General features: G+C 40.6%; 1 protein-coding gene across 3 annotated transcripts in view; it reads right to left on the bottom strand.

Annotated features, from left to right (window-relative positions):
- Positions 1-1,432: 1,432 nt before the first annotated feature.
- HPS5 (HPS5 biogenesis of lysosomal organelles complex 2 subunit 2) overlaps positions 1,433-20,652 on the bottom strand; it is a 50,055-nt gene continuing 30,835 nt past the window's right edge. For all 3 annotated transcript variants that reach the window (XM_070782594.1, XM_019955155.2, XM_070782595.1), the window contains exons 20-23: positions 19,576-19,689; positions 17,773-17,879; positions 10,678-10,948; positions 1,433-9,109 (exon numbers count right to left, since the gene is read on the bottom strand). In XM_070782594.1, coding sequence (XP_070638695.1) covers positions 9,049-9,109; positions 10,678-10,948; positions 17,773-17,879; positions 19,576-19,689 — 553 coding nt within the window. In that variant the 3' untranslated portion in view covers positions 1,433-9,048. The remainder of the gene's footprint in view (positions 9,110-10,677; positions 10,949-17,772; positions 17,880-19,575; positions 19,690-20,652) is intronic.

The following is a 20,652-nucleotide window of genomic DNA, read 5'->3' as shown; positions in this document are numbered from 1 at the left end:
TTTCTTTTCTTTTGCTAATAACTCCCTTGTCTCACCCTTCTTTCTATAAAAGCCCTCCCCTTCGTATACCCATTCAGAGCACTCTTCTAGTTATTAGATGGGATGCTGCCTGATCATGAGTCATTGAATAAAGCAATTAGACCTTTAAATTCACTGTTCAATTTTGTTTTTTAACAGAAGTGAAGGAAGTTCCCTAAAGACTGATGTGATTGTCTCAGTAAGAAGTAACGACAATGTGGACTGGTGGCAACAGAGAATAGAAAAATAAGTAACTGTTGGAAACAATCACCAATGTTGAATTGAGGGAATTTACCTAGTAACTGAAAGTGAGGGTTGAAGAAGGGGGAAGAGACAAGATAACAAGATTTTGAGCCTTGATCAGGGCAGTGACAAATTATATACAGACAAGGAAATTATTCCAATTTTGGGCTTCCTGTTCTTGTCCATTCATGAAAATCAATTACACAGGTCTGATCATTACTGGGTAAAATGATATTCCAAATATTTCAAATAAGAGCTAGTATTTATTACCGAGACACAGGCACTACGTTCTGCATTTTGTAGGTAGTTTTGCTTTACACTTATTATCTCATTTAATCCTCCATTACCTAAGGCAGGGCTACTATTAACCCCATTTCACAGATAAGGAAACTGAAACCTGCAGAAACAAAGCAACTTACCTGAGGTCAATAAGAAAAAGAGCAGACACTCAAAGCCAGTCTGCCTCAGAAACTGCCAACTACAAATTGGCACTTGTCAATTGCTTCTACAAGGATTAAATCATGAACTGAAGGAATTCAGGGTAGAGACCAAGAATGAAACACTCCAGTGACCTGGGAAAAACTGACTGAACAAGTCTTCAGATAGCTATTTTCAGAAGACTTTATGAGCTCAATCCTTGCCTCTCCTCTGCTGCTGCTGCTGCTGCTAAGTCGCTTCAGTCGTGTCCAACTCTCTGCGATCCCACACAGGGCAGCCCACCAGGCTCCCCTGTCCCCGGGATTCTCCAAGCAAGAACACTGGAGTGGGTTGCCATTTCCTTCTCCAATGCATGAAAGTGAAAAGTGAAAGGGAAGTTGCTCAGTCATGTCCAACTCTTAGCGACCCCATGGACTGCAGCCCACCAGGTTCCTCCATCCATGGGATTTTCCAGGCAAGAGTACTGGAATGGGGTGCCATTGCCTTATCCGTGCCTCTCCTCTAGAAGAGCACTAAAATCATTAACAGTGACATCTGTTCCTCCTGACCAGTAGCAAGGTTCTGCCAAAATGTGTGCTTGGCTGCAAGCACCCTCCTTCACTAAAGTCATTTGTAACACTCCTCACTCCTACCTCTTTGGAACAGTTTCTTAGAGCTATCTGAAATGCCATCTCCCAGATTATAGCGTTGTAGCCACGTGTTCCGGGAAACAAACTCACTCAGAAGGACAATGCAGATAGTGGAGTGCAGTTTATTACACCAGCGGGCCCAACGCAGAGTCTCCTCTTAGTCAAGGACCCCGACCAACATTTGTGAAAATCTTTTATATCCCATGTGTACCCACCAGTGTCTAAACCCACCACTCCAAATTCCTTGAGACTTACATAAACAAAGGAAGGGTAAATACAATCCCAATAACCCCATCATTCACATGTTGTGTGTTCAAACAGTTAAACAACTGGCCAATGATCAATAAGCCAGAGGTTACACTCCGATAGGTACAGAAAAATTTATGGCCTGTCCAGAGGGGGTCTTATCCTTCTGTTGTCATTTCCATAGGCAATAAACACAGAGTTCAGAGTCCATTGGAGAGGTGGCCAAGCATGATCAGCATGAACAGGCCTAAGATGGAGTCCAGGCCCTGTGAATTCTCTATTCAATAGTTCTCATTTTGCCTCAAATAAAACAACTCACAACTGTCACATTGTGCTTTTCCCCACAATGGACAAAGCCAGGCTAGCAGCCACTATGCTACCCTGAAGCCCTGTTAAAACACCAGTCAGGCCTGGGTGCAGGCGTAAAAGTGAGACAAGCACAGGGCAAGTGAAAGATTACAAGTTGTACTTGCAAACACTGCCTAATATCCAAGTAGACTGTTCAAATATAAATGTTTAACTGAATGGGATTTTTGCCAGCTGAACTGATTGTAGCTGTATTGGGTTACTTGACATGTGAGTCTGTAAAGAGTGAAAACCCTCCTATTACTGTCAGATTTTGTCATTACACAGTGACCATGCAAAAGATGGTCTAGAGGAAATCCCAGGAGGAGGAAACTGCCTGAGCTGGCACAACTGTGCAATCATTTATGACACATCTTTCTAGGGCACATTACATCTATCCTCATTTATCATAAGGGTACAGAGAATTTTCTAGCATTAAAGGAAAAAAAATTTCACCCGAATTTATTTTCCAAGGAAAACAAGCAAAAATCCCATTCAGTTGGTAAGGGACAGGGAGGCTTGGCATGCTGCAGTCCATGGGGTCACAAAGTCAGACAGGACAGAGTGACTTAATTGATAGGAAATCTATTATATTTGGTCTTCATCACCTTGCCTGGGCACAGAGTTCCTAAAACCCTTGGAATTTCCAAAGTGATAGGTGTCTTTTTGATGTTAATAAGGTGACTTTCGACCACACCTAAGGATGGGGCTGGCTGACAATGCAGCCAACCCCCCGTGATTAAAGGGCTGGAACTTCCAGTCCTGACACTGGCCATTGGCCACTGAACTCAACCTCCAGCCCGTATCCCAAGACTGCTGCTGCTTTATCTACAGCTTCTGCTTGGTGAACACGTAGCCTTCCATCTGCAGTGGCACTGGGAGAGGGCACGGAAATTCCTTGCCCCTTCCCCATACCATCCCCTCCATCCAGCTATTCCTGAGTTATAGGCTTTCATAATAAATTGATAAATCTACGTAAGTAAAATGTATCTCTGGAGATCTGCAAGCCACTCTAGCAAATTAATAGAACCCAAGGAGTGGATCATGGGAATCTCTGGTTTATAGCCAACTGGTCAGAAACACAGGCACACATGGGCAATATAGTGGGTTCAGTCCCCAGACCACAGCAATAAAGCGAGTCACATGAATTTTTAGTTTTCCAGTGCATAGAAAAGTTATATTTATATTCTACAATAGTCTATTAAGCATGCAATAGCATTGTCTTAAAATTCAGTGTATAAGCCTTAATTTAAGAATACTTTATTGCTAAAAAAGTGCTAACCATTATCTCAGCCTTCAGCAAGTTGTAACTTTTTTCCTGGGAGAGGGTCTTGCCTCCATGTTGATGGTAGCTCACTGATCAAGGTGGTGTTTCCTAAAGCTGGGGGTCACTGTGGTGATTTCTTAAAGTAAGACAACACTGGAGTTTGCCACATCATTGACTCTTCCTTCTCTTCCTCTCACAAATGACTTATCTGTAGCATGCAATACTTTATAGTATTTTACCCATAGTAAGAGTTCTTTCAAAATTAGTCAATTTTCTCTCAACCCTGCCAATGCTTTGTCAACGAAGTTTATGTGGTATCTTAAATTTGTTGTCAACAATCTTCCCAGCATCTTCACCAGTAGATTCCATCTCAAGAACTCATTTTCTTTGCTTATCCAAAAGAAGATAAACTCTCTTCATCCATTAAAAGTTTTATCATGTGATTACAGCAATTCAATCATATCTTCAGGATCCACTTTTAATTCTAGTTTTCTTGCTCTTTGCACCACATGTGCAATTACTCCCTCCACTGAAGTCTTGAACCCCTCAGTCACCGATGAGGGTTGGAACAAACTTCTTCCAAATTCCTATCAATGTTAGTATGTTGACCTGTTACCATGAATCATGAATGTTCTTAATGGCATCTAGAATGGTGAATTCTTTCCAGGTTTTCAATTTACTTTGCCCAGATCCATCAAAGGAATCATAATATATGGCAGCTATAATCTTACAAAATGTACTTCTTAAGAAATAATATTTTTAAGTTGAAATTATTCCTTCATCCATGGACTGCAGAACGAATGTGTTAGCAGGCATAAAAACGTTAATCTTGTTTTGTATCTCTATCTTGGGCAATGAAGTACATTGTCAGTGAGCAGTAATACCTTGAAAAGAATCTTTTTTTCTGAGCAGTAGGTCTCAACAGTGAGCTTAAAATATTCATTAAACCATGTTGTAAATACTTGTGCTTTCATCCAGATTTTGTGGTTCCACTTACAGAGCACAGGCAGAGTAGATTCAGCCTAACTCTTAAGGCCCCAGGATGTTCACCATGGTAAATAAGCATTGGCTTCAATTCAGTCACTATCTGCATTAGCCCCTAACAGGAGAGTAAGCCTGTCCTTTGAAATTTGAAACCAGACACTGACTTTGCCTCTCTAGCTAGATGAAAAGTACTAGATGGCATTCTTTTCAAATGCTGTTCCATCAACACTGAAAATGTGTTATTTAGTGTAGCCACCTTCATTAATGATCTTAGATCTTCTGGACAACTTGCTGCAGCTTCTACATCAACACTTGCTGCTTCACCTTCAGTTCAGTCGCTCAGTCGTGTCCGACTCTTTGCGACCCCATGAATCCCAGCACTCCAGGCCTCCCTGTCCATCACCAACTCCCAGAGTTCACTCAGACTCACGTCCATTGAGTCAGTGATGCCATCCAGCCATCTCGTCCTCTGTCGTCCCCTTCTCCTCCTGCCCTCAATCCCTCCCAGCATCAGAGTCTTTTCCAATGAGTCAACTCTTCACATGAGGTGGCCAAAGTACTGGAGTTTCACCTTCAGCATCATTCCCTCCAAAGAAATCCCAGGGCCGATCTCCTTCAGAATGGACTGGTTGGATCTCCTTGCAGTCCAAGGGACTCTCAAGAGTCTTCTCCAACACCACAGTTCAAAAGCATCAATTCTTCGACACTCAGCCTTCTTCACAGTCCAACTCTCACATCCATACATGATCACAGGAAAAACCATAGCCTTGACTAGACGGACCTTTGTTGGCAAAGTAATGTCTCTGCTTTTGAATATGCTATCTAGGTTGGTCATAACTTTCCTTCCAAGGAGTAAGCGTCTTTTAATTTCATGGCTGCAGTCACCATCTGCAGTGATTTTGGAGCCCCAAAAAATAAAGTCTGACACTGTTTCCACTGTTTACCCATCTATTTCCCATGAAGTGATGGGACTGGATGCCATGATCTTCGTTTTCTGAATGTTGAGCTTTAAGCCAACTTTTTCACTCTCCTTTTTCACTTTCATCAAGAGGCTTCTGAGTTCCTCTTCACTTTCTGCCATAAGGGTGGTGTCATCTGCATATCTGAGGTGATTGATATTTCTCCCAGCAATCTTGATTCCAGCCTGTGTTTCTTCCAGTCCAGCATTGCTCATGATGTACTCTGCATATAAGTTAAATAAACAGGGTGACAATATACAGCCTTGACATACTCCTTTTCCTATTTGGAACCAGTCTGTTGTTTCATGTCCAGTTCTAACTGTTGCTTCCTGACCTGCATGCAGATGATTCTCAAAAGACAGATCAGGTGGTCTGGTATTCCCATCTCTTTCAGAGTTTTTCACAGTTTATTGTGACCCACACAGTCAAAGGTTTTGGCATAGTCAATAAAGCAGAAATAGATGTTTTTCTGGAACTCTCTTGCTTTTTCCATGATCCAGCGGATGTTGGCAATTTGATCTCTGGTTCCTCTGCCTTTTCTAAAACCAGCTTGAACATCAGGAAGTTCATGGTTCACGTATTGCTGAAGCCTGGCTTGGATAATTGTGAGCATTATTTTACTATCATGTAAGATGAGTGCAATTGTGTGGTAGTTTGAGCATTCTTTGGCATTGCTTTTCTTTGGGACTGGAATGAAAACTGACCTTTTCTAGTCCTGTGGCCACTGCTGAGTTTTCCAAATTTGCTGGCATATTGAGTGCAGCACTTTCACAGCATCATCTTTCTGGATTTGAAATAGCTCAACTGGAATTCCATCACCTCCACTAGCTTTGTTTGTAGTGATGCTTTCTAAGGCCCACTTGACTTCACATTCCAGGATGTCTGGCTCTAGGTCAGTGATCACACCATTCTGATTATCTGGGTTGCGAAGATCTTTTTTGTATAGTTCTTCTGTGTATTCCTGCCACCTCTTCTTAATATCTTCTGCTTCTGTTAGGTCCATACCATTTCTGTCCTTTATTGAGCCCATCTTTACATGAAATGTTCCCTTGGTATCTCTAATTTTCTTGAAGAGATCTCTAGTCTTTCCCATTCTGTTGTTTTCCTCTATTTCTTTGCATTGATCACTGAGGAAGGCTTTCCTATCTCTTCTTACCATTCTTTGGAACTCTGCATTCAGATGCTTATATCTTTCCTTTTCTCCTTTGCTTTTCACTTCTCTTCTTTTCACAGCTATTTGTAAGGCCTCCCCAGACAGCCATTTTGTTTTTTGCATTTCTTTTCCATGGGGATGGTCTTGATCCCTGTCTCCTGTACAATGTCACGAACCTCATTCCATAGTTCATCAGGCACTCTATCTATCAGATCTAGGCTCTTAAATCTATTCCTCACTTCCACTGTATAATAAGAGATTTGATTTAGGTCATACCTGAATGGTCTAGTGATTTTCCCTACTTTCTTCAATTTAAGTCTGAATTTGGTAATAAGGAGTTCATGATGTGAGCCACAGTCAGCTCCCGGTCTTGTTTTTGTTGACTGTATAGAGCTTCTCCATCTTAGGCTACAAAGAACATAATCAATCTAATCTTGGTGTTGACCATCTGGTGATGTCCATGTGTAGAGTCTTCTCTTGTGTTGTTGGAAGAGGGTGTTTGCTATGACCAGTGCATTTTCTTGGCAAAACTCTATTAGTCTTTGCCCTGCTTCATTCTGTATTCCAAGGCCAAATTTGCCTGTTACTCCAGGTGTTTCTTGACTTCCTACTTCTGCATTCCAGTCCCCTATAATGAAAAGGACATCTTTATTGGGTGTTAGTTCTAGAAGGTCTTGTAGGTCTTCATAGAACATAAAGACAACTTCTTTCCTTAACCTTCATGGACCAACCTCTGCCAGCTTCAAATATTTCTTCTGCAGCTTCCTCATCTCTCTCAGCCTTGCTGTGGATTACGCTCTGGCTAAAGAGAATGCTCTGGTTGGTTTGAGCTTGTATCTAGACTACTAAAAATTTATCCGTATCAGCAACAAGACTGTTTCACTTTTTTCTCATTCTTGTATTCATCAGAGTAGTATTTTTAATTTCCATCGCATACTTTTCCTTCACATTCACAATTTGGCTGTTTGATACAACAGGCCTAGCTTTCAGCCTACTCCAGCTTTCAACATGCTTTCCTCACTTAGCTTAATCATTTCTACCTTTTGATTTAAAGTGAGATGTGTAACTAGTTCTTCCTTTCGCTTGAATACTGAAGAGGCCACTATAAGGTTATTAATTGGCCTATTACTGTGTGTCAGTCAATGGGAAGGCCTGAAGAAAGGGAAAGAGAAGGGGAATAATCGGTTGAAACAGTCATAACACACATTTCTCAATTAAGTTCACTGCCTTACGTGGGTGCAGCGATGCCACAAAACATGTACAGCAGTAATGATGAAGATTACTGACAAAGATCTCCATGACAAGTAAGTGGAAAACTCTGTATTTCGTAAGAATCACAAAAATGTGACAGAGACACAAAGTGAGGAAATGCTGTTGGAAAACTGTACTGATGGACTTATTCAACGCAGGGCTGCCACAAATCTCCAATTTGTTTAAAAAAAAAAAAAGAACAGTATCTGCAAAGAACAACAAAACAAAGTGCAATAAAAAGAGGGACGCTCGTACAGTTAACAACCTGGACCCGTGACTGGCATCTTAAGTGCTGGCAGATTTGTGGAAATGAGCCCTTAACCTGCAGAATTCACTGCCATCTCTGGATTGACTTTCTAATGAGTGGAAAGGACACTCAGCTGGTACTGGAGAATTCCTTGGTGTGGGGAAACACACAACACACACACACCCTGCCACATACTGGTGACCAAAACTGTTAGGATTTCCTAACAGGAAGGAACCAACTCTCTAAACTGTTAGACGGCCATTTGTGTCTCTAGTTTTCTGGCTGTGTTATAAATGAAAAAAAAAAGAAGTGAATCATTCAATGTATCCAACATTTTGCCTATTCCACGCTGAGTTTACACCACACCTTCCTGCAAATTACACACAATAAACCTCATGTCTACATTCTAGTCAAATAACATTTTAAATCAGATTTTACATTTATTATTAATAAAACATGCCGTGTTAGTATACAGAAGCCTGAAAATGGTAATCTAGTACTTGGCTTAAATAATACAAGCACCTGCTGCAGTCTTTATCAAGACTCAACCTGCCTGTATCATGGTCCTTAAAAAACAAATTTTACAAGTGCATGATTCCTTTGGGCTACTTTACTTAGGAAAGACTGGAGTAAAACATCTCTAGTAATCAATTAGTTTTATATAGGTTCAATTAGAAAATATCAAGCACTAGAAAAAAATATATTCTAAATTAGCTCAATTTAAATATTCATTTTCATTTTTACATTTAATTTGAATCTTCAGTGTTTCACTTATTTTATGTGTTAATTACATTCTACCAGGTTTTACTTTGGTAATTTCTCAAGTATCCCAGAGAAGGTAAGAAAGGAATTAAATTTCTATCAACTACATTGTATGTCTTCATATGACCAGGTTGAGAAACTTTTGCTCCCTGCATAGCAGTCATGACAGGAAAAGAATTCTCCCAGTCCACCAACAAGGAACCAATAATTCTACTGTCCAGCATAAGGGCTGCACAGCTGGGGATATTCACATTCTGCTTCCTTCCAGAGCATTTTGTTTTAGCAAACAAGGACTGATTCCTTTCAAAATCAACTTTGGTTGAAAAACACTGAGGTCACAAATAGAGCCACAAATGCAGAGGTAACAGACAGGGATGATGATGCTCCCAAAAAGGCGCTGGATCTCCGGTGGGGCCTTTCCTTCAAGAACAAATGTGTTTAGGAGGCTCAGGAGCACAACTCAGTCTTTCTCAACATGTCGGGACACCCTGCTGCATCTTCTTCAGCTAGGCCTGTTGAGACCACAGAAACCGATCACATTTTTCGAGCATGCTTTGTATCAAGGCTCTGAAATCCCAAAGAAAAGAAACAAGCAAATTTAGTTGTCATTGTTTACTCTTTTCAGAAGTAAAGGATTCAATAAGCTGACTGACTCTGTGCATCAAAAGACAAAACTAACAGAGTGAAAAGGCGTCCTATGAATATGACACCTTCTCCTATACAATAGGGGAAAATATTTGCAAATCATATATCTCAGAGGTTAATATCCACAATATGTAAAGAACTCATATGACCAAAAAAAAAAAAATGCAATTTAAAAATGGGCAAAAAACTTGAACAGGTATTTTTCCAAAGATGACATTCAAATGGCCAACAAGCATATGAAAAGGTGTTCAATACCACTAATCACTATCATCTCATGCCCATTAGGGTAGATAACTATCAAAAAGTAATAGTAATAACTAGTGTTGGCAGGGATGTGGAGTAACAGGAACCCCTGTGCACCACTGGTGGAAATGCAGAATGGTGCGGGATCCATGGAAATTAGTATAGGAGTGTCTCAAAAAATTGAAAACACAAGTACCATCTGATCCAGCAACTCCACACCTGGGTATGCACCCAGAAGAACTGAAAGCAGGGTCTCAAAGAGAGATTTGTATCCTCATATTCACAGCAGCATTACTCAAAATACCAAGAGGCAGAAGCAACCCAAGTGGCTATCAAGAGATGAGCGGATAAACAAAATGTGGTTATATACACATAACAAAATATTACTCAGTCCCAGGAAAAAAGGAAACTGTCAAATGCTGCAACACAGTTAAGGACAGTATGCTAAGTGAAATAAGCCAGCCACAAAAAGACACACAAATAGGACCACAAATGCAGAGGTAACAGACCCTGTCTGTTACCTGTGCATTTGTGATCCCAGACAGAAAGAACAGTGCTTGCCAGGGAGGGGGCAGAGGGAGGAGGGGGGAATCGTGGGGACAGAGTTTCAGTTCTGTAAGATGAAAAAGTTCTGGAAATTAACTGCACAATGACACGAATATACTTAACACGACTGAACCAACTACTTAAAAATGGTTGACAGTAAATTTCATGTTATCTGTATTTTACCACAATTTTTGAAAATAAAATTTTTTTTTAAAAAAACTGACTGAGATGATTAGGTGGGTGTATGTGTGTGTGTGTGTGTGTGTGAGTCACTCAGTCGTGTCCGACTCTTTGCAACCCCATGGACTGTAGCCAACCAGGCTCCTCTGTCCATGGGATTCTCCAGGCAAGAATACTGGAGTGGATTACCATTCCCTTCTCCAGGGGATCATCCCAACCCAGGGATCAAACCCCGGTCTCCTGCATTGCAGGTATTAGGTATGTGGTACAAATAGTATTCTTAAAGAACTGAGTATACATCATATTTGGGTATCCACATCGACCTACAAGTGTCTTGGTCACGACTATGAACAAAGTATTACTTTAGCCTCGTCCCTTAATCACCTAAATCAACAGAGTAGTCTCTGTCCCCCCATCTGTGAGGGGTTGGGAATATGTGATCTATACAGTCCCGTCCCCCTCTGAACATCTGTGGGATTCTACACTCCCCAAGTGCTTGCGGACAGACAGACATTAATTACCTCTGCCTTTTCTCGGCAATTCTCAGGATATCGCAGGTTCTGGTAAACCTCTCTGACAGGTCCAGGGTCAAACCACATTCCTGGAGCAGTGACCAGGCCCGGTCTGGGCCCATGGCCTTAGCTAATAGGAGGGCCACGTTCTCCACAGTGATAGGGGAAGGCCCATCGCTGAAGTTTCCATCTGGTGACTGCTGGGGGGCTGGCTTTGTGCTTGTGTTCTGCACCAGATGTAGGAGAAGCTTCCATTCTTCCACAGTTTCTGGGATCCAACCTATGCAAACACACAGAAACAATGTGGGCTCTGAGCACTCTGCCTGCATACAGGAGAAACCATTCGGAAAAATGTTTCATACCAAACATAAAAATATTAAAAGAACATAATCTCACCATTCCAACACAAAGCTGTTTTCTGAATATTTGTTGAATAAACAGCTCAAGACAAGGAGAAGCCATGAAATTAGACTCTACATTCTTTCATTTGCTCACGCAGTAATAACCCAGGGTACACTCCATGCTGCTGCTGCTGCTGCTAAGTCGCTTTAGTCGTGTCCGACTCTGTGCGACCCCATAGACGGCAGCCCATCAGGCTTCCCCGCCCCTGGGATTCTCCAGGCAAGAACACTGGAGTGGGTTGCCATTTCCTTCTCCAATGCATGAAAGTGAAAAGTGAAAGTGAAGTCTCTCAGTCGTGCCCAACTCTTAGCAACCCCATGGACTACAGCCTACCAGGCTCCTCCGTCCATGGATTTTCCAGGCAAGAGTACTGGACACTTCATGCTAGGCACTGAATATGAATGTGAAAGACAGACGTGATGAGTCCTGCACTGCTGTGGAGCTCATGGTCTAGTAAAGGACAAAGAACTTAGTAAACACGTAAACAAATCTATGTTTATAAATTGTGCTAAGTGCTAGCTATAAAGGAAAAGACCAAAGAGCCATTCGAGAGGCTGGCAAGTTTTGGACAGTTTTTTTTCTTTTTCTTTTTTCTTGAGGATCAGAGGAGGGTTCTATGAGAGTGACATTTAAGCAAAGAGCTGAAAGATGAGACAAGTTCACCACGTGTGTGCATGTGACCTGTATGCATGTGACATACATGCATGGAAGGTGTCAGGAAGGAGGGGCGAAAGAGCTTACGTTTCTGATCAAGGAAATATGGAAGATGACACAGGAAGAAACCAGGTGATTTCAAGGAACTCAAAGGTGGAAGTGAGGATTGAGAATGAGATGACAGGGCCAGGCCATAAGGGACCAGCTTAAGAATCTAGACTTCAAGTCAAGTGTAAGGAGTTTCAAGGAGGAGCGCCACATAACCCAATTTTTCTTTACAAGAACCATTCTGAGCTTCAGTAACATGGTGGAGTGAAAAGCTACCTTAGTCTCCCCCATTCATCCAACATGTTTCATGTTTCAACCAGTAAAACATTCACAACGCCCCAAAGGAGGTGCCTGCGTCCAACACACCGAGACACTGGAGAATTTCCCACACAAATGCACAACTACAGGTGGTGAACTGGAACACATAGACGGGGCAGGACCAAGGGAACAATAGAGACGGTGCCCACAGTGCCCAGACCTCCAGCCCCAGCGAGGCTGATAGGAGCAGGGGAGGCGGTGCACATGGCTCCAGTCACCCCCCGCCAAAGCTGCAAAGCCCAGGAATCTTATGACACTGGACATGGCTACTCTTCCCTACTCCCTGCTTCCTCCACAACAACAGTGGAACCTGCCACTCAAGGGATCCTGAACAGGAGGTGCACCAGGCGGCTATGCCAGCAACACTGGCAGAAGTAAGGTATCCATGGCCCCACAGGTACAAGAAATGATAATGAAGGCCACAGGGCAGTCAGAGGTGGAGGGCACCAAATGCTAACTTTCAAACATGAACAGAAGCAGCTGAGGGAAGAGAACCCAAAATGTGTGCTACGGCGCCATCTGCTGGAAAACAAAGGAAAGGCCTCTAATTTATAACCTATGGTGTTATCAGAGTCAAGCAGAGAGGTTACTTGCTACTTTTTTTTTTTTTTTTTTAACTTTACAATATTGTATTGGTTTTGCCATATATCAAAATGAATCTGCCACAGGTATACATGTGTACTTGCTACTTTAAATGTGCCAGCAGAGGAACAATTTCATCAAACATCATGAAGAACCATAGTAACACTTTTATCACAAAAGTACAATGACAATTCTCCAGTAACCACACTTAAAGTTACAGAATATTGTGAGCTAACTGATAAGAGAATTCAAAACAGCCTTCATGAAGAAAGTCAAAGAGCTACAAAAAAAAAGCAAAACAGAGAGGCAGTTCAATGAACTCAGGAATAAAAGTGAACAGAGAGGAAAAAATGAATGAACAGAGGAATACTTTACTAAAGAGTTTAAAACTCTAAGAAAGGAGGACTTATTCGGTGATCCAGTGATTAAGACTCTGCACTTCCAATGCAAGGGGCACGGGCTTGAACCCTAGTCAGGGAACTAAGATTCCACATGTCCTGGGATACAAGGAGGGTTGCGTACACAAATCAATTCACATAAACACATTAACAAAATCAAGGACGAAAAGCATATGATCATTTCAATAGATGCAGAAAAAGCATATGACAAGATTCAATGCCCATTTATGATAAAAGAAATTCAATAAAGTGGGTGTAGAAGGAACATAATGCAACATAAAAAGGCCATATATGACAAATCCAGAACTAATATCATTTTCAATGATGAAAAACTGAAAGCTAGTCCTCTAAAATCAGGAACAAGACAAGGATGCCCACTCTCACCACTCTTATTCAACATAGTACTAGAAATCTTCCAGTAGAGCAATCAGGCAAGAAAAAGAAATCAAAGGCATCCAAGTAGGAAAGGAAGAAGTGAAACTCACTATTTGTGGATGACGTGATTTTATATACAGAAAACCCTGAAGACAAGAACTATTAGAAATAAAAAACGAATACAATTGCAGGGTACAAATCAACATTCAAAAATCTGTAGAAGGGGCTTCCCTGGTGGCTCTGTGGTAAAGAATCCATCTGTCAATGAAGGAGTTGTGGGTTCGATTCCTGGGTCAGGAAGATCCCACATGCCACAGAGCAACTAAGTCTATGCACCACAACTTCTGAGCCTGTGCTCCAGAGGCCAGGAGACGCAACTACTGAGCCCACGTGCTGCCAACTACTGAAGCCTGAGCACCTAGAGCCTGAGCTCCACGACAAGAGAAACCCACAAAGAGAAACCCATGCAGCAGTGAAGACCTAGCACAGCTAAAAGTAACTGAATACAATTTTTTAAAAAATCTGTTGTATTTCTATACGTTAACAATGAGCTAGCAGAAAAAGAAATTAACAATTCAATTTACAATGAAAACAAAAAGAATACAATATTTATGAATAGGTTTAACCAAGGAAGTGAAAAACCTGTACACTGAAAACTGTAAGACAAACTGGAAAGAAACTGAAGAAGGCACAAATAAATGGAAAGATACTGCCTGCTCATGGACTGAAAGAGTTAACACTGTTAAAATGTCCATATTTCCAATGCATGCTATGGATTCAATGCAATCCTTACTGAAATCCCAGAAACATTTTTCCACAGAAATAAGACAAAAAATTCTAAGATTTATATGTAACCATGAAAGACCCCAAAATAGCCAAAACAATCCTGAATGAAAAGAACAAAGCTGGAGATATCACACGCCCTGATTTCAAACTATATTACAAAACCATAGTAATCAAAATAGCATGGTAGTGGCAGAAAAACAGATACATAGATCAATGGAATAAAACTGAGAGTCCAGAAATAAACCCATACACATACGGACAATTAATACAAAACAAAGGAACAAGGCACATCCAATGGAGAAAGGATAGTGTCTTAAATAAATGGTGTTGGGGACACTGCTGGGGACATTTTTTTGCATGAGGCAAAAAAATGAAAGTAGACCACGATCTCACACCACACACAAGAACCAACTCAAAATGGATTAAAGACTTAAATAGACTCAAAACCATTAAACTAGAAGAAAACACAGACACAGCTCTCTTTGACATCAGTCTTAGCAATATCTTTCTAGATAGGTCTCCTCAGGCAAGGGAAACAAGCAAAAATAAACAAACAGGACTATATCAAACTAAAAAGCTTCTGCACAGCAAAAGAAACCATCCATAAAATGACAAGATGATCTACCAAATGGGATAAGATATTTAAAATGATAAGGGGTTAATAACCAAAACTACACAATTGATTGAAAAACTGGCCAAAGGCACTATAGATTTTTCCCAAAGATGACATATAGATGAGCAACAAGCAAATGAAAAAATGTTATGCATCACTAATTATTCAGTTCAGTTTAGTTCAGTTGCTCAGTGATGTCCAACTTTTTGTGACACCATGAACCGCAGCACGCCAGGCCTCCCTGTCCACCACCAACTCCCGTAGTTCACCCAAACCCACGTCCATCGAGTCGCTGATGCCATCCAACCATCTCATCCTCTATCATCCCCTTCTCCTCCTGCCCTCAATCTTTCCCAGCATCAGGGTCTTTTCAAATGAGTCAGCTCGTCGCATCAGGTGGCCAAAGTATTGGAGTTTCAGCTTCAACATCAGTCCTTCCAATGAACACCCAGGACTGATCTCCTTTAGAGTGGACTGGTTGGATCTCCTTGCAGTCCAAAGGACTCTCAAGAGTCTTCTCCAGCACCATAGTTCAAAAGCATCAATTCTTCAGCACTCAGCTTTCTTTACAGTCCAACTCTCACATCCATACATAATTACTGGAAAAACCATAGCCTTGACTAGACAGACCTTTGTTGACAAAGTAATGTCTCTACTTTTCAATATGCTGTCTAGGTTGGTCATAACTTTCCTTCCAAGGAGTAAGCGTCTTTTAATTTCATGGCTGCAGTCACCATCTGCAGTGATTTTGGAGCCCAGAAAAAAAATAAAGTCAGCCATTGTTTCCACTGTTCTATTTCTATGAAGTGATGGGACCAGATGCCATGATCTTAGTTCCTGAATGTTGAGCTTTAAGCCAACTTTTTCACTCTCCTCTTTCACTTTCATCAAAAGGTTCTTCAGTTCCTCTTCACTTTCTGCCTTAAGGGTGGTGTCATCTGCATATCTGAGGTTATTGGTATTTCTCCTGGCAATCTTGATTACAGCCTGTGCTTCCTCCAGCCCAGCATTTCTCATGATGTACTCTGCATGTAAGTTAAATAAGCAGGGTGACAATATACAGCCTTGACGTACTCCTTTTCCTATTTGGAACCAGTCTGTTGTTCCAGGTCCAGTTCTAACTGTTGCTTCCTGACCTGCGTACAGGTTTCTCAAGAGGCAGATCAGGTGGTCTGGTATTGCCATCTCTTTCAGAATTTTCCAGTTTATTGTGACTCACACAGTCAAAGGTTTTGGCATAGTCAATAAAGCAGAAATAGATGTTTTTCTGGAACTCTCTTGCTTTTTCCATGATCCAGCGGATGTTGGCAATTTGCTCTCTGGTTCCTCTGCCTTTTCTAAAACCAGCTTGAATATCTGGAAGTTCACTAATTATTAGGGAAATGCAAATCAAAACCATATGAGATACTACTTCACACATGCCAGAATAACTATCATCAAAAAGTCTACAAATAGCAAATATTAGCAAGGATGCAGAGAAAAAGGAACTGTTTGCACTGCTGGGAATGTAAATTGATGCAGCCACAGTTGAAAACAGGGAGGTCTCTCAAAAAACTACCATCTGATCCAGCAATCCCACTTCTAACATTTATCCAAAGAATATGAAAACACTAATCGGAAAAGATATATGCACCCCTCTGCTCACTGCAGCACTATTTATAATAGCCAAGATGTGGAATCAACCTAAGTGCCCTTCAATAGATGAAAGGATAAAGAAGATGTCTCACACACACACACACACACAGATTATGGAATACTTCTCAGCCATTAAAAAAAAGAAGAAATCTTGCCACTTGTGGAACACAGATGGACCCTGAGGGTATTATGCTAAGTGAAATAAGTCAGACAAAGACAAACACCACACGATTTCACTCGTAGGTGGAAAACACAAAACAAACAAAAACAAAACAAATGAAAAAACCAAACAAAAACAAAACAAATGAACAAACCAAACAAAAACAAACATGTAGATACGAAGAACAGAGCAGGAGCTACCAGAGGGGATGGTGCCGGGGCAGGTGAACCGGGTAAATGGGAACAAACCTGATGACAGAAAGAAACTGAACTTTTAGCAGTGAGCTCTATGGTGAAGCTGAAACTCCAGTACTTTGGCCACCCCAGGCAAAGAGTTGACTCATTGGAAAAGACCCTGATGCTGGGAGGGATTGGGGGCAGGAGGAGAAGGGGACAACAGATGATGAGATGGCTGGATGGCATCACCGACTCGATGGACATGAGTTTGCGTGAACTCCGGGAGTTGGTGATGGACAGGGAAGCCTGGCGTGCTGTGATTCATGGGGTCGCAAAGAGTTGGACACGACTGAGTAACTGAACTGAACTGAACTATATAGATTGATGAAAATTGACGAAAATTAAAAAAAAAAAAAAAAAAGTACCTTAATACTTGTAAAGGCTTAGGAAAATCTGACTGCTACTCTAAGTTCATCTTCATGATCTCTAACTTTGGGCTGTGTAAAAAGGCAACAGGATGCAGAGAAAAAAACCTGAGCACGAGCTTTAGAGATGGTTGGACCTGGCCTGAACCCCAGTTCCAGCGTTAACCAGTTGTATGACTGTGGGGAAACTAACTGTTCTTTTTCTGAGCCTCAATTATAGCTTCTGTAAAACACAAGTAATAGTAACTATCCCACAGGTTTGTTATTTCATTTAAACTAGATGGAAAAGCATCTAGTAGAATGCCTCACACATTAGGCACTCATGAAATAGAAAAGTTGCCTGTAGTTTATTTCTAGTTATGATTTCATGATATAACAAGTAGTAAAGATCCAAAAAAAAACTCCACGAATTTGGCAAGTAGCTAGAATAAAGAATATGACCATTGAAATGTTTACCACATTTCTTTACCGGAAAGTCTGCAGTGATTTCTAAAATACTGTAACCAAGAGTAACCAATTAGAATTTACATACCATTGTCCCCTTCCATCAGGCTCATATCATTCAGATACACAATGTTGGTGAAGGCCTCTCTTCTTCTCTCCAGCTCCAAACAGAGAATAAGATATCCAGGCCAGAAACTTTAAAGAGGCCAAAGTTGGTGAGAAGAACAAAAGGCAGTGAATTTATACAGCATTGTGCTGTCCAACACAGTAATATTAGCCACGTATGGCTATTTACATTTATTTATTTTTGGCTGTGCCATGAGGCATGTGGGATCTTAATTTCCCAACTAGTGATGGTTCCCATGTTCCCTGAACCTTGGAAGCATAGAGTCTCATCCACTGGACTGCCAGGGAAGTCCCTATTTACATTTAAATTAAATAAAATTTAAAAGCCAGTTCTTTAGTTGACCAATACATATTTCAAGGATTTAATGGCCACATGTGACTAGTGACTACCATATTGGACAGCGTGATAAAATATTTTTAGAATACTTTCATTCCCTCAGAAACTAGCGCACTTATAAAAAAAAAACAAAAATTAAAGTTAGTGATAAATACTAATTCCTTGGTGGCTCAGACAGTAAAGCATCTGCCTACAATGCAAGAGACCTGGGTTTAATACCTGGGTTGGGAAGAACCCCCAGGGGAGAAAATGGCAACCCATTCCAGTATTATTGCCTGGGAAATCCCACAGACAGAGGAGCCTGGTGGGCTATGGTCCATGGGGTCACAAACAGTCCGACACAACAGTGACTAAGCATGAACTCAAGGCCAAGCCCCAACTATCAGACTTTTAAGCTTATATACTTTATAAACTTTAAGGTTTAATACAAAACGAGCATATTTCTTCCCCAAACATGCAAACTTTGGCAGTTCTCCCTGACTCTCCCCTTCCTCATTTCCTATACCCAGTACCTACAGCTCCCACTGTGTGTTCCTGTGAAATGTCCCACTGGCTGTGCTCTTTCTGTTGCCCTGGAATCAATTCAGTCATACCTGAATTACTGCACCAGGTTCCTAGCTGGCCTTTATTTCTTGTGTCCAATCCTTCTCAGGTATGAACTAGAAACCTTCATCTGTCATGTCATTTTTGTACCAAAAAGTTTAAAAGGGTCTCCGCTGATCATAAATTCTTTTAACCACCTTTCAAGGTCTTATATGATCTCATGACCCACCACCTGGCCAGTCTCACCCCTCATTACCAATGAACAAATATGCATCAAGTGCCTACTACTTTATGAACTATGCACTGAGGGAAAAGGAAGACGCACGTCCCTGTCTCCAAAAGACTGTAATCCAGGGGAAGCCAAAGATAACATGAGATAACACCTTTGGGCTATAAATAACTGACTAACACGTGATACGGATAAAAAGCCCTGTCAGTTCATGGCCTTGATCTTGCTGTTTGTCTCAGCTGACCTGCCCTCTATCTGGCTCATTTTTAAATACAAACCTTCCCCATTCTTGGGGCTTACATCCAAGTCTCACCTCCTCCCTGAGCCCATTCTGATCTCTCCCTTCCCAGAAACTGTATCAATTACAACTTGTATCACACAGCCTGGTATTTAATTAAATACACCTGAGAACTGGAGTGACCAACTAAGCAGAAGAGGGAGAGAGGGACAAGCATGGACCAGTCTCATGTACACATAAAATAAAATATGCTCAAAATTTAAAACAAAAAAAGATGCGTATTAGCACTTAAAACAAAAAAGCACTTTAGCCAAAATAAAAAAATGACAAAGCATATACCTTCAGTCCCTTAACTACAAAGTTATTAACTAAAATGACTCTAACCTTAACTTCAGCTTCTAGGAAAATTCTCACTTACCCATGAGACCTACAGATGTCAGTCATTTTCTCTTTTGTTGTAAAATCTGCAGGAAGTTTAATCAGATGAAGGATGAGCTGACTGTAACCCCAGGAAAACAAGTGAGAATGAGGCCTGAGAATTGAAAAAATATCAGTAAATTAGATAGGAAATAAACTCTACAAAAATGCTTATTCGTCAGCTAATAGGTAAGAATAGAGTTTTAATTATATTTTTTCCATCATTATATTTTTCAAACATTTCTACTTGGCTTTCAAAACATTAAAATCACTATCTTTCCTATGACAAATACCTGTTTATTTTTTTTAATTATACATTTTAGAATCAAAAGAAAATTCAGAATTCTATCATTCACAGATAGCCACTTTATATCTTTTCAGACCTTTTTTCTAGGCATGTAAGACAGGCATTTTGGGAACTTTTAAAAAGTGTCTTCAGGAAGAAAACATAAGGAACATATCTGATATAATATTATAAGCATCAACACGCATTTTTTATGAATTCTGGGTTTTTCAAATACCTTATTCAAGACTCTATATTGTATTTGGTTGCACTGAACAGCTTCAGCTGCATGCAACAAATTCTGATAAATTCTCTTTTCATTTTTGTTCTGTTACAAATGTTTTTTAATTTTCCTTGTTACAGATTCTTAGATACACCCATCGTTCCAAAGTGGACATTTAATTTCCAAATACTTGGGGCTTTTAAAGTGTCCTTGATATTAATTTCTCATTTTTATGTTAATTTCTCATTAAATGCTTCTCCTCTGCAACTACCATCTATGTCTTTTCTGTCCTTTAACTTTATTAAGGCTTTCAATGGCTGAGTCAAAAATCTCTCTCGATAAATGTCACATTGAACTTGAAAATACATGGGTTATTTTCAATATCTTTTGATATTGCTTTCTAATGTAATTTCACAGTAATAAGAAAATAGACTCTATGATTTCAATACCTTTAGACCATGAAATTTTTGCACCTTGTTTTATGTCCCTGGATATGTTCCAGTGACTCCTGGTTGATAATCTTTCGGAATATGAACAGAATTTATACCGTGCTGTTGTGTGAAAATTGTGTA

The sequence above is a fragment of the Bos indicus genome, chromosome 29 (genome assembly GCF_029378745.1).
Source record: "Bos indicus isolate NIAB-ARS_2022 breed Sahiwal x Tharparkar chromosome 29, NIAB-ARS_B.indTharparkar_mat_pri_1.0, whole genome shotgun sequence".
Lineage (NCBI taxonomy): Eukaryota > Metazoa > Chordata > Mammalia > Artiodactyla > Bovidae > Bos > Bos indicus.
This window is presented reverse-complemented; position numbering and strand designations above follow the sequence as displayed.